General features: G+C 34.2%; 2 protein-coding genes and 1 non-coding gene across 3 annotated transcripts; all 3 read left to right on the forward strand.

Annotated features, from left to right (window-relative positions):
• The first annotated feature begins 703 nt into the window (after positions 1-703).
• On the forward strand, positions 704-5,012 carry LOC123212840 (cyclase-associated protein 1). Its single transcript, XM_044632054.1, has 10 exons — positions 704-1,151; positions 1,817-1,985; positions 2,063-2,127; positions 2,525-2,831; positions 2,933-3,080; positions 3,162-3,271; positions 3,437-3,492; positions 3,603-3,659; positions 3,923-4,066; positions 4,597-5,012. Exons 1-10 carry the CDS (start codon positions 876-878, stop codon positions 4,681-4,683), a joined length of 1,419 nt encoding a protein of 472 aa, XP_044487989.1. The 5' UTR covers positions 704-875; the 3' UTR covers positions 4,684-5,012.
• Positions 5,013-6,528: 1,516 nt separating this feature from the next.
• On the forward strand, positions 6,529-9,630 carry LOC123212841 (glucan endo-1,3-beta-glucosidase 7-like). Its single transcript, XM_044632055.1, has 6 exons — positions 6,529-6,688; positions 6,769-7,064; positions 7,320-7,688; positions 8,018-8,341; positions 8,647-8,935; positions 9,333-9,630. The coding sequence occupies exons 1-6, from the start codon at positions 6,631-6,633 to the stop codon at positions 9,368-9,370; spliced, it is 1,374 nt and encodes a 457-aa protein (XP_044487990.1). The 5' UTR covers positions 6,529-6,630; the 3' UTR covers positions 9,371-9,630.
• A 4,064-nt stretch (positions 9,631-13,694) lies between these two features.
• TRNAE-UUC lies at positions 13,695-13,766 on the forward strand. Its single transcript has one exon. It is a non-coding gene; the product is annotated as a tRNA-Glu (tRNA).
• The last annotated feature ends 5 nt before the right edge of the window (positions 13,767-13,771 follow it).

Here is a 13,771-nt window from a genome sequence, read left to right on the forward strand (position 1 = left end):
ATTTTACTATCATTGTTGAAAAAGAACGATGACATGCGAGTTAGAGAGAATTCAAAAAAAATATCAACGGCTCTCATACTCCTAAACGAATAGGCCCAACTTGTATAAGTTCATTTGTATTTCTTTAAAAATATTTGATTTAGATAATATTTTATTATTAAAATAAAAAATTATTTAAAAAATTATAAAGTATAAATAATTAATATATTTGATAAATTTTGATAAATATAAATAATTATTGTATTTAGTTAAAGATACTAAAATAATATCAATAAATTATTTTATTTATATAATTTTGAATATAACTATTTTTAAATATTTTTTATATGATTTATTATATTAATTAAAAATAAATTTATTTTTATTTTAAAAATTAATAAATAATAATATAATTATAATAAAATTAAAATTATTTTGATAATATTTTAATATGTAAAATAAAGATATTAATCAAAGTATTATTTATATTATTTATTATATTAATATCAATAATTTTTTATTATTAATAAATAAAATAAAATAATATAAATAAAAAATAAATTATTAAAATAATCATCAAATTGTGAAAGCATTTATTTGTTTATCGGTCGGATAAATTTTAATCAGTTATTAGGTGTCTCACAAGGCAAGTACCGCCAACAGCTATGCTACATCCGACACGTGTCCAACACACACATCGCTTAGGCTCACCGTCTCTTTACCCAAATTCGCGCCAACCAAAATCCACTCCTCTTTTTCCACTTTCGGCGTAAAAGAAACACAACAAAAATATTCTCATCTCACTTATCCGCATAAATAAACACCAACTCACTCGCACATCATCAGATCTGTGGAAGATAGACTTGAGTTGAGAGTTTGGCGTGGTCTTTGAGGCTATGGAGGAGAAGCTGATAGCGCGGCTGGAGGCGGCGGTGGTCCGGCTGGAGACCTTGTCGCTGTCGTCACGTGGTGGTGTGGGGGTTGGTGACGGTGGTGCTGACGTGGCGGTGGATCCTTCGATTGTGGCGTTTGATGATATGATGGGACAGTATTTCGGTAGGGTTTCAACTGCTGCTGATAAAATCGGAGGTCAGGTTCTTGATGCCACGAAGATTCTTGAAGAAGCTTTTACTGTGGAGAAGGAGCTTCTTATCAAGATTAAGCAAACTCAGGTTTTCGTAATCTGAATAACACTGATGTCTTGCATTCCATACGTATTATTAGTTTTACTAGTTGATTCGGATACGATTTATATCTTCAGTTTGATTACATTTGATCTATTTCTTTTTAACTTGTGATATCTTAAAATTTCGGATTGGATGGTGACTTTATGATTTGATCGTTGGAAATTCAGGGAACTTATTTCGATTCTGAGCTTGGATTTTATAGTCTTGAACTGAATTTTTAATTTGCTATTCTTAGTTTACTATTTAGATACTGACGTGGATTGGCCTTGTTGTGAGTGGATAATCTAGCTTAAAAGGGCTGATTTCAGTGTAAAGCGTGTCTTTATTAGGTAGAGTTCTCGCTTGGAAGCCCAAAAAGGGAGTAGCCGGGGTGCTATGAAAAATTGGTTGTAGTTAAAATTGAAAGGAATTAGTAATATTTAGATGCCTTTTTACATGATGACCATTATCTTATGTGCCTACAGTTTTAATTTCAGAAATTTTATCACAATAGTTTTCTGGGGAACTTCTGAGGTAATGTGTAATAATAGAGTAGAAGACTTGGCATAAAGAATCAGCTTTAGGGTCTACTTCTGAATACTGTTTTATTTCCAGTAATTGATAATCAGAGTGAGTGATGATGTTGAATGGTTTCTGTTATGATGTTATAGAAACCTGACCTTGCGGGATTGGCTGAATTTCTTAAACCATTGAACGAAGTAATTATGAAAGCAATTAAAATGACAGAAGGAAGGCGGTCTGATTTCTTTAACCACTTAAAGACTTCTGCTGATAGTCTCTCAGCTTTAGTGTGGATTGCATATACAGGAAAAGACTGTGGTAAGACACATTTTAATATTTTGATATCAATCTGATTAATTTTCTGCTTTTTGACTTTAATTTGCTTACTTTTTAAGGAATGAGCATGCCTATTGCTCATGTGGAAGAAAGTTGGCAAATGGCTGAATTTTACAACAACAAGGTACCGTCTATACTTTCAGGGTTTCAGATTAGGGAACTGCGTTAAAAGCATAACAAGGATTTTTGAATTGTTAAACTTCCTTTCTGAGCTCATTTTCAATTATTATACTAGAAAATGTATGTGCTGATATTTCTATGAGCATTTCTTTGAATTTTAATAAATTTATTTTTAATTAATAAATATAAAGGAAAGGAACCATGTGAGTTGTTTTGATTTAGTAATGGCCCAAAATATTTTGGCTTTACTGTTTGCTTCTTAAATTGTGTCAGGGTAATTTACTTATACTAGTTTAGCCTACGCTTTTTCTCATGCATTATCCCTTTGCAGTTATATGGTAATTTTGTTAGTAAAATAGATTTATTTCTTTGCTGTTGACATTTTGCATTGTGATATTCAGATTCTTGTGGAGTACAAAACTAAAGACCCAAATCATGTTGAGTGGGCCAAAGCTATGAAGGAATTGTATTTGCCTGGTTTGAGGGATTATGTTAAGAGTCATTATCCTTTGGGGCCAGTGTGGAGTGCTACTGGGAAAACAGTGGCTTCTGCTCCAACAAGGGCTCCACTGACTGGCGCTCCCACTCCTCCTCCTCCTCCGCCGGCCTCTCTTTTCAGTTCTGAGTCTTCTCGAGCATCTTCATCACAACCCAAAGAAGGGATGGCTGCTGTTTTTCAAGAAATTAGTTCAAAGCCTGTAACTACTGGTAGTTCTCTATCTCTCTTCCACCCCTCCTCTCCATTTCTTTTGATGCTGTGTATTGACATATTAAGGAGCTGTTATGTCGTCTAATTAATTTCTTCCTAGGCCTGAGAAAGATCACTGATGATATGAAGACCAAAAATCGCAGAGATAGAACTGGTATTGTTGCTGCTGGTGAAAAAGAAGTTCGCACTGCTTCACCTTCATTCTCTAAAGTTGGGCCTCCCAAACTAGAGCTTCAAATGGGTCGTAAGTGAGTATGCATAATATATACTGTGGCTTCCTTTTATGTATTAAGTTTATGCTATTATGTAACTGTTGTGCTTTGTCTCAGGTGGGTTGTTGAGAATCAAATTGGAAGAAAGAACTTAGTTATTGATGATTGTGATGCAAAGCAATCTGTGTACATTTTTGGATGCAAAGACTCTGTTTTGCAGATTCAAGGTAATTATTATTAATTAATTTGCCGGATTTTCTTTCTATATGTACATGTATGTTATATGGTTCTTTATCAATCCTACCAATCATTGCTGAGATTTTTTTAATTTCACTTTGTGTATTCCTATTCAAAAAGCTACAACTGACTTACTATCTTTCTAAAATATGCAGGAAAAGTAAACAATATTACAGTTGACAAATGCACCAAGATGGGAATTGTATTTACTGTGAGTTTGAAATATTTAGAAAGTATTAAAAATCAATAATGTTTCTGATTTATGGAAGCATTACTTTGCAACGTTGTATCTTATTGTATGCCATTGGTCTGGATAAATAGGATGTGGTGGCTGCATGTGAGATTGTAAATTGCAATGGTGTTGAGGTGCAGTGTCAGGTATATGTTTGGATCCTCTTAAATTTGATGCAAGTATATACAGAAATTGATGATGTCAAACAATACAGTAAACAAAAAAAAAGTGATGTCCGATTGAACTTTGATATGTTATTCTCTTGAGTTTTTCTTATATGTGCTTGCCTTTTTAATGTTTGTTAATCATATATACACTCTTGAGAATCATTGTTTGACTGAAATTGATACCAAGTTCATGGAAGTTATTGGTTGATTTGAGTTGTCTATTTATTTTGTGCATATCATAGGGTTCAGCTCCAACAATCTCAGTGGACAACACGTCAGGTTGCCAGATATATTTAAGCAATGATTCTTTGGGGGCATCTATAACAACAGCCAAGTCAAGTGAAATCAATGTTATGATTCCTGGTGCGAAGCCAGATGAAGATTGGGTAAGTTTCTGCCTTGATGTTGATATATAGTCTTAACAATCATCCATTCCATATTGAAATGTCTTTTGGGGATGCCATATATACTAAATCTACTAAGGCCTGATCAAATCGGTTGTTTTCTTCAAAATGTTTAGATCGAATTGCTATTGTGACCTGTAATAAAATTATCATATGCTGATTTATGGGAAATGTTGGTTGATTTTTCGACTCCAATAATACAGTTCAAGTTGTTATGACCGTATTTATCTGTCTGCTTCCTTTTGCATATAACTTAATGTGGGTTTAATTAATCTTTTCCCTTTCTTCCCCAACTTCTTTATCCTTTCAATTCTCGCCTTTTCCCCATATTTTCATTGCAATTTTTGGATCTCGTAAACCCTAATTGTAGAAGTTATCTTAGTTATGTTGTCACTATAGTTATCCTTTGAGTTTTTAAACTTAGAAACTGGGGGCATCACAGATGTTTAATAGATAGTTGAAGAGAATGTTCAAATGGTTCCTTGACTTTATTGTACATCATCTCTTTGTAGGGGGAGCATGCTTTGCCACAGCAGTTTGTTCATGTATACAAGGATGGCCAGTTTGAAACAACTCCAGTCTCCCACTCCGGAGGCTAATGGAGACTTTCAGCTGCTGATATGGGTTCAACTCTTTTATTTAATTTATTTTCTTGGACAGTTGACAGGGCCTTTGATTTTTTTCCCTTGAGTTGGTTTCTGTCTATATGATTGGGAGTGGGACAAGATAATCATTTATTGGCTATGCGATTGTTTATCTTTGGTTTTTAGGAAACCACTGGCAATTTCGTCCAGATGTTTTTTGCGTGGTTTGCTTCCAGAAGAGTGTGTCGTTGTTAAGGTTTTTACTACTGAAGATTGCATTAATTTGTGAACTTGTACTTCTCTGTATTTGCTTTGTTAAAGTTTCTAAAATACTTTATACTTCATTCCTTTGTACTTTTTGTGCATAGAATCAATTTACAGTGTTGCCTCTCTTGAAATCTGGCTATTCAAGTCTGACTACTTGAATCAAGGATCTCCATTTGTTCTTTTTATTCGGGGGTTTGGATTTTGGTTATTACTTAATTCAAACAATATTTTCAAAAATACGAGAATGTGTGGAAAATGATATTACATTCCTTTGGTTTCCCTGCATTGTGTGCGCCCATGTTGGGTTTTTATCCCTTTTATATTGGATTTCTCTTGGAATTAGTTACTAATTAGCAGGCTTCATACGGTTACCTTTTTGGCCCCTTGTTAAAAAATTTTGAATCAGGAATAGGAAGGTTAGCTGTCCTGAAGTCTCTTTATTTTTGGAACTCGTTTTTGTTCAAGGTGAAGAGACACCTTATGTTCCCCTTTGTGCTTGACAGACAGTCACTTGTACTAAAACCACTCAAGCTTTTACCGTTTTTTCTTTTTAGCTTCTCTTTCAGCTTCTTGGTGAAGAGACCTATTGTGTCACCCTTTATACTTGTACGGAGCCATCCAACTCTTTTCTAACCTTTAATTTCTCTTTCGGTTTCATATTGCTGTATCTTTTGCGGGAGAAAGTAGCTTGTAGTACTATTGATAGTCTTTGCTTGGCGTGCGGGTGTTTGATGACGATAAGGTTTGGTACTGACTTGACGTCTTTTTGCCGGGGAGAAAAGTGATGATCACATGGGCGTGGGGACGAACATTATTGTTACCCTTAGCCTTACGCCCTACGTGTCCTTTGACACTATAGCCATGCCATGCCATGCAGCACTAGATGCCCCAAACTTGACGTCGGATTAAAATAAAATACGATCATTGGTTCATTGAATTTGCGATCTTTTCGTAGACTGGTCAATTGGTCGAGGTAGCAAACTGTTGTGGAATCAGGAGGTAGAAAACAATAAATCAACTCAACAAAACAATAACATCAACTCAAACAATACAAGAACAAAATTTTACAAGGAAAATTCGGAAGGGAAAAAAAAAATTAAAGACAGAGGATGGAGAAAATTTTACTAAATCTGAACACGATTACAAAAGAAGAAAGACTGATTTTTTTTTTTAGTTATAGAAAAAGTAAAATGAAAAATATAAGCTATTCCACAAATGAATGATTTCGGTGAGACTGAAACCAATTTGGGGCTCACTTTTTGACCGGGCAGGTGATGCTGAAATTTCACCGAAGCTGCTTAGTGGCTCACTTTTTGACGGAGCAGGTGATGCTGAAATTTCACCGAAGCTGCTTAGTGGCTCAGGTTTCCCTTGTGCTTACGACATAGTCATAAATACAATACACACATGCCAAAATCTGATTCTATTCCCATTTTGCCCTTTTGCTTTCATAATTTCCACCACGTGGATGCTGTGGAAATGTGAAAAGACCATTGGGTCCCATTTCTAATCCATCCAGCTCATAGTAAGGTTGTTGAAGCAGGGTTTCGTGAGAGTCAGAGACCGCCACACCACAAACTCTTACCGTTACAGCGTCTCTCTTTGTTCACACTCACCTCTCAGTCAATTATTATTTAAACACTTCACTTCCTTATCAAAGTGTCTTGTCTCCTTGAAAACTCACTTTCATCTCCGATGGCTACCCTCACTCTCTTCTTCTCTCTCCTTCTCCTCCAAGCTCTTCGCTTCGCAAGTAAACTTAATAGCTCTCTCTGTACTTCAGCTCCGAGTCTTGATTTCTTGTTCTGATTTGTGTAATTGTGTTTTGTGTAGGTTCGCAGTCGTTTATTGGAGTGAATTATGGGCAAGTGGCTGATAATCTGCCGCCGGCGGAAGCTACGGCGAAGCTTCTACAGTCTACGTCCATACAAAAACTGAGGCTGTACGGAGCAGATCCAGCTATTATTAAAGCTCTGGCTAATACCGGAATCGGAATCGCTATCGGTGCTGCTAATGGAGATATTCCAGCTCTGGCTTCTGATCCTAACGCCGCCGCTCAGTGGATCAACACAAATGTCTTGCCTTTCTACCCCGCTAGCAAAATTATTCTTATCAACGTCGGAAATGAGGTCAGTGCTCTGAAGAAAACTACTTTTCCTTTTTTTTTTTTTTAACTTTTAGAGTAATCCCATTACAAAATTAGCGGACGATCAGAATTGCGAATCTTTTTGGTGTGATGGAATGTCGAAAGCAGAAAATAGGAATAATAAAGTTTGCTTACACTAACTAGCTTAAAGTACAAACGAAAATGGCTTTTTAAAAACTAAAGTCGCTTTATTTTCTGGTGAACTGAAATTAATATGAAGTTGTTATAATTTTGTCAGGTAATGATCTCCAATGACCAAAACCTCATCAATCAGCTTCTCCCAGCGATGCAGAATGTCCAAAACGCACTCAACTCGGCCTCACTCGGTGGCAAAATCAAAGTATCAACCGTGCATGCAATGTCCGTGTTGAGTCAGTCTGATCCGCCGTCTTCGGGATTGTTCTACCCGAGTCTCCAAGGCCCGATGAAGGGAATATTGCAGTTTCTAAAAGACAACGGATCCCCTTTTACCGTCAACCCATATCCCTTCTTTGCGTACCAGAGCGACCCAAGACCCGAAACTCTTGCTTTCTGCCTGTTCCAACCCAACGCCGGCCGGGTTGACTCCGGAACAGGTATCAAGTACATGAACATGTTTGATGCTCAGGTGAGTAAATTTATAACAATACTTTAATCTTATCTCAGAATTATAAATAGAAAAGCGTAGTAGGTACAATATCAAAAGGTTCATCCAAACAAATATCATTTATTCATACTGTTGGGTTGAAATAGTTAAAAATACTTTAATGCTTCTTTACATCTCGCAAAGACTTTCGGCCTATCACGTTTGGGTTTTGTGGTGATGATTTATTTTGTGGAAAAAAGTTGGCTTATTGATTGTGAATGTTGAACCGGGGACCAACAGATATGATCATCCTATTCAGAATGCAAAATTTTGGGGGAAGCGGCTGAATTATATCTAATTTATATTTGCAGCTTGATGCTGTACACTCTGCTTTGAATGCAATGGGGTTCAAGGATGTTGAGATTGTGGTTGCTGAAACCGGATGGCCTTACCGTGGAGACCCCAATGAGGTTGGACCGGGTGTTGAGAATGCCAAGGCTTATAATGGAAACTTGATTTCTCACCTTCGATCAATGGTGGGAACTCCATTGATGCCTGGAAAATCTGTGGATACTTATATCTTTGCTCTTTATGATGAGGACTTGAAACCTGGCCCTTCCTCTGAACGTGCCTTTGGGCTCTTCAAACCCGATCTTACGGTAACTTATGATGCTGGTCTTTCAAAGAGTAGCCAGGTGAGACATAATTTTCTGATTTTCATACTTGTTTGAATAGGCAGAGCCTGAGAGCTGTAACTTTAATTTCTGTACTTCTTTTAATCAGGCAGCGACTTAGAATGAAATGTTATAGTTCTAGGAGGAAAAATGTGGCGAAAAGAAAACAGGTTCCTTTCAATTATTGAAGGAAAATGGAGTCTTACCTTGTCAAAATATTCTAAAAGAAGAATTGGAAAATTAAAAATTCTCCATTATTCTTGCTGTTTTTGTTTAATTTCTTGCTTGTAGTTGTAGTTGGTGATATAATTTTCTCTTGTCGTTAGACTCCATCTACTCCAACAACTCCGGTGGCTCCATCACCGAAACCAACAACAACAGGTTGGTGTGTGCCCAAGGCTGGTGTCCCTGATGATCAATTGCAGGCAAGTCTTGACTACGCCTGTGGCCAAGGCATTGATTGTAGTGCCATTCAACCAGGAGGTGCCTGTTTTGAACCAAATACTGTATCATCACATGCTGCTTATGCCATGAATCTTTACTACCAGAAGTCTGAGAAAAAGCCATCGAACTGTGATTTCTCACAATCGGCTACACTCACATCGCAAAATCCTAGTAAGTTTTTTTTTTTACCTTAAGTTACATCTTTGTTACCCTTGTTAGATACTAAAAGTCAGTCGTACAATTGCTCATGTTAGAAGTGGGAACAAGAAGCAGCCATCTTTAATGGTGGGGACGAGGGTATGTGAAACGGGTGAAAAAAATAGAAACTTTACAGAAAAAAATTATTACTCTGTGTCTTCACAGTATTATCGTCCCCACACTGAATGATTATCTCAAAAAAGCCAAGCAGCTTTTGATTATTGTAGTCATCTTCTCTTCATAGCCTTTGTCCCAACAGCCATAGACTTGAACTACCACTGCCTTTAGCTTTTAAATTCTTGCCTTTTGACAGAAACCCTAGTGCAACCTGTCTTGATTGTCTTCTAAATCAATGCCTTTGTGATTGCAGGTTATAATGGTTGCAACTATCCTGGTGGGAGCACCTGAAAATTCCAGATGAAGAATTTCCCAGATCTGATATATATATATATTAATTGTAAAGCCTTCTTGCTTTGATTTTAATATGTGTTTAGGGTTTAGGGGAGATTGCAGGAAAGTTAATGTGGGAGTTGGTGGGGGAGATCAAGTGTAACCATGTGGAGAGACTTTCGTGATAGGATTAAATCCTTTGTATAAATTTAGTGGCATGCTTTCTAAATCGTCAATTACATTAATGTGATTAATAAGAATCTTGATCTTTGGAGGCATATTATTATTATAATTTATATATATGCTCTACAGCAGTCTTCTGCATACTGCAACTTGCAACGGATATGTCTCTTTTTATTTTATTCATCTGACATGTTCGCATGTCTGGAACTTTCTTCCACGCATGTAGATTGCTGGGGATGCTTTAATTATTTAAAATAACGGTCAAAAAAGTTATTTCCAATAAAAATATTTAAAAAAATTAAAAATTTATCCTTTTTTTTTTAATTTTAAAAAATTAAAAATTTTTTTATTTAAAATTTAAAAAATGGGTATTTCTCTAAAAGGTTTTTCTATTATTAGAGATGATGAAATTTGTCAGTTTTGATGGTGTTTTCTCTTTTTCAATCGATCTTATTATTTTTTATATATCTAACTTTTTAATTAGTTCGACCCTTTTGAAAATTTGCATATGCCTTGTATATTAGATTCGCATGTATTGCTCATCTTGTTGTTAATTCAAAAGGGATCTCATTAATATAATAAGAAAAAACGTTAGGTTATCATTTATCCTTATTTTTTATTATTTAGGTATCAAAATTTACTTGTATTTGTATTGATAACGAATGTATTATTTATATATTTTAAAAGTTTTTTTTATTTTAAGGTTTATTTGTAAAATATATTAAATTAATTGTAGTGTTATTGAATTGTGTGATGGTTATTGTGAATGAGATAGTTGAGTACTAAGAAAATTGGACATGAAATTCTTTCATTTTTCACTAAAATTCCAGTACATGTGTTTGGCATCTAATGTACAAGTTTACTGGGGCCAGACCAAGGTTTGGTAAAATGATATTTACCATGCATAACCCGCATGGTGGGTTTATTTAAAATATTGCATTTTCTTAGTTATAAATATGCGAGTCACACATAATCGGCTGAAATTGAAATTATATCATGTTATCAAGTTAACATTGTTGTATTGTTTACACGTTCGACTTCTAGGTGCTCATAATTGAAATTTCATAAGTAAAGAAGTCCTTTTAACTTGTTGATCATCTGAATGAATTTAACATATAATTGTGAGGATGTTCAAGTATGAAAGATGACCATTAACTCCATGAGAGAGTAGACACGCAAGAAATTTTGCGCACCCAAAGGAAAAAGAGAAAGACCCACCAATATGAGATCTTACAGTCATATCCAGTTGCTTTTTATGCAACATTGTCATCTATATTTGTTAATTTATATTAATTTAAATTTCACATAAATAGTGATAAACACTTGAAAATTAGATATTGTAAGTTTGAATATATGAGATTTTGGATAACCTCGAACACTAAATGGGATTGAAGTCATTTGTAGGTATTTCCTAATGTATAGGTGGAGGACCAAAAACTTCTCAAATTGAAGCGATACAAAAAAAATATTCGTTAAGATGAATGAATCCTAATATACAAATCATTAGAGGATTGTTACCATAAAACGTTGGTATAGAATAATAACCCATAAAAAAAATACTTCAAAACATTGCTTAACATTTTTTCAATATAATATAAATGAATATGGAAGAGTCTGAATTTACTAAATAACCCTTATGTCTTCATGATTATTATTGGGCATGGTCCAACCAAAATATAAAAGCTAAACCATTATCATATATTCCTACAAATAAATAATAAATAAATATGCATGGTCCACAGCCACATCTAATCATCCGCAGAACTTTCCAAAGGATGGAAAATTAGAGAAACTTAAAACAACCCACAGCGAGCTATCAAGCACCTCAATGACACCTGGGCTTCGTTTGGATTACGATAAAGAAAAATTATTTTAATAATATTTTTTTTATTATTTATAAAGTGGGTATGATTTTAATAATAATTAAATACAATGACGAAAATCTTATCATTTAGAAATAAAAAAAAAAAACTCTACATAATAAAATATCTCGCTAATGCCTACATGATTTCTTTTTTATCATGTCTCGTGTCTACATAAAAAAGTAATTATATTTATAAATCTTTAAAAACATAATTGATTAAGAATGAATGAATACAAAACAATATTGTTTTAACTAATATACATTAAAACAATGTCATTTTAATAATAAACTAAATTAAAAATTCAATTCGAGCTTGAGTTCCAACCAAACTTGAGCTTACTCTTTTAAAACTAGAGGAGCTCGAGCTCCTTTGAAATGAGTTTGATGAATCTGAGTTTGGTTCTATTTAAATTGAGACGAACTCAAGTTCGGTTTAATTTGAATCTAATCTCACTTACAATATTTCTTTTATGTATGTATAACATAAAATCTACTTAAATATATTATTTAAATCAATAACATACTCATGAACATAGTTTTTTAATTAGCGAGTTGAACTATTTTAACAACTTTTATGTATTCAAATGACATATATTCTCAATTATTTTTATTATAGTGGATAAATAATTATATAACTTATTTTAATTGTTATCATGATAGTCTAATTTATATATGACTCATAATTGTATATATTATATTAATTGGTCACGGGAAATCACATTAAGATGTTCAGGTCCATGAAGATATTGCCATCAAATCAACATGCTGCTTGTCCTTGCTTGTGAGTTTATGAGAGGTTTTCCCTCAATATTTTCTTTTCTTTCTCAATATCTCTCTCTAATTTGTGTCTTCCTTGAAGCTTGACTCATTCCCCGCTCAACCTTCGTATGTCTTTCTCCATTTCTACTCCCTCGGGCCTTATTATAAGTGATTTACTTCTTTACCCTCATAAAGTCAACATTTTGTTGTTGTATTATGCGTAGTGCTTACTAGACACGTTAATTGGGCCGAGTTAAATAGAGACCCAACACAAAGCATAAAAAAAAGTCCAAACACGATAAAGCCGAACCCGACACTGTAAAGTGTCGGGCCAGGCCCATGGGCCCATTAGGCCACGCTTAGGGATTTAATATTAGATCCATGGGTTGGCTTGATCCGGCTTAATACTGTTTATAAAATAAAAAAATTTTTTTTTTGATGCTGCCTTGCGGTAGAAGCAGATTTCTGCTTCCGCCACTTGGCAGAAGATTCTACTGCCAATTGGTAGAAGCTACTTCTGTCAAATGGCAGATTGACCTTTGCTTAATTTTTTTTAATTTATTTATTTTTTAAAATAAATCTATTCTATTTTCCTTCATTTTCACTTTTATTTACACATATTTTAATATCTTAATTTCAATTATTTCATTATGTTTTCAATCTCATTTTCTCTCATTAATTCTCTTTCGAAAAATATTTAAATTCGTAAATAATAATTCTTTATATTTATAATTTCAATTTTATTTTAATTTTATCATTGCAAAATATTATAAAATATCTAAATTCACAAATAATAATTATTTATTTTTGAAAAATTCAGAAATTTAGATATAGATGATGAGTTGATAAATATTATATAGTAGATATATTTTATTTATGTTTTGTAATTTATACTGTATATAAATTAATTTATTTGTACTATGTTATTAATTTATAATATTTTTCATCATGTAACCATGGTATTTCTCCGCTACATGTGAGGGATTATAAATAAAATATTCAGGATATTGTCATCGGTTTTAATAATTAAAAAATAATTTGTATTTTAAAATTTAATTAATTTTTTAAAATATTGATTAAATGGGTCGGGCCGGGCCGATTAAAGCCCAACCTGACCCGACCTGATTAAAGCCCAGCCTGACCCAATTAAGGTTTGTTATTATATGGGACGGGCCTTGGGCCTTTATATTTTAATGGGCCGGCCATGACCCGAAGGTCCATTACTGTGTGAAAATTGGGCCCGACACATTAACCCAATGAGCCGAGCTGGAGCCAGCTCGGCCCAACCCATTAACATCTCTAGTGCTTACTATTTGGTACCTTTCTATCAGGTTCTCTCATGTACAAACATTTTGATGAAAAGAACCCGGAACTGGTGCTGGTTGGTTGTGAAGTAAGTCAGTGGTTCTACACAGTAATTTTGGAACTCAAAATGACAACTCAAGTAAATCTAATTAGTTTGTGGGCATCAGACAATTTTCGTAATTTCACTTAAATAATTACTTAATAGATATGTTAACGGAACACCCTCAGTGATCCGTTGTCGTCCAGCGGTTAGGATATCTGGCTTTCACCCAGGAGACCCGGGTTCGATTCCCGGCAACGGAACTTTT

Source organism: Mangifera indica, chromosome 4, assembly GCF_011075055.1.
Source record: "Mangifera indica cultivar Alphonso chromosome 4, CATAS_Mindica_2.1, whole genome shotgun sequence".
Taxonomy (NCBI): domain Eukaryota; kingdom Viridiplantae; phylum Streptophyta; class Magnoliopsida; order Sapindales; family Anacardiaceae; genus Mangifera; species Mangifera indica.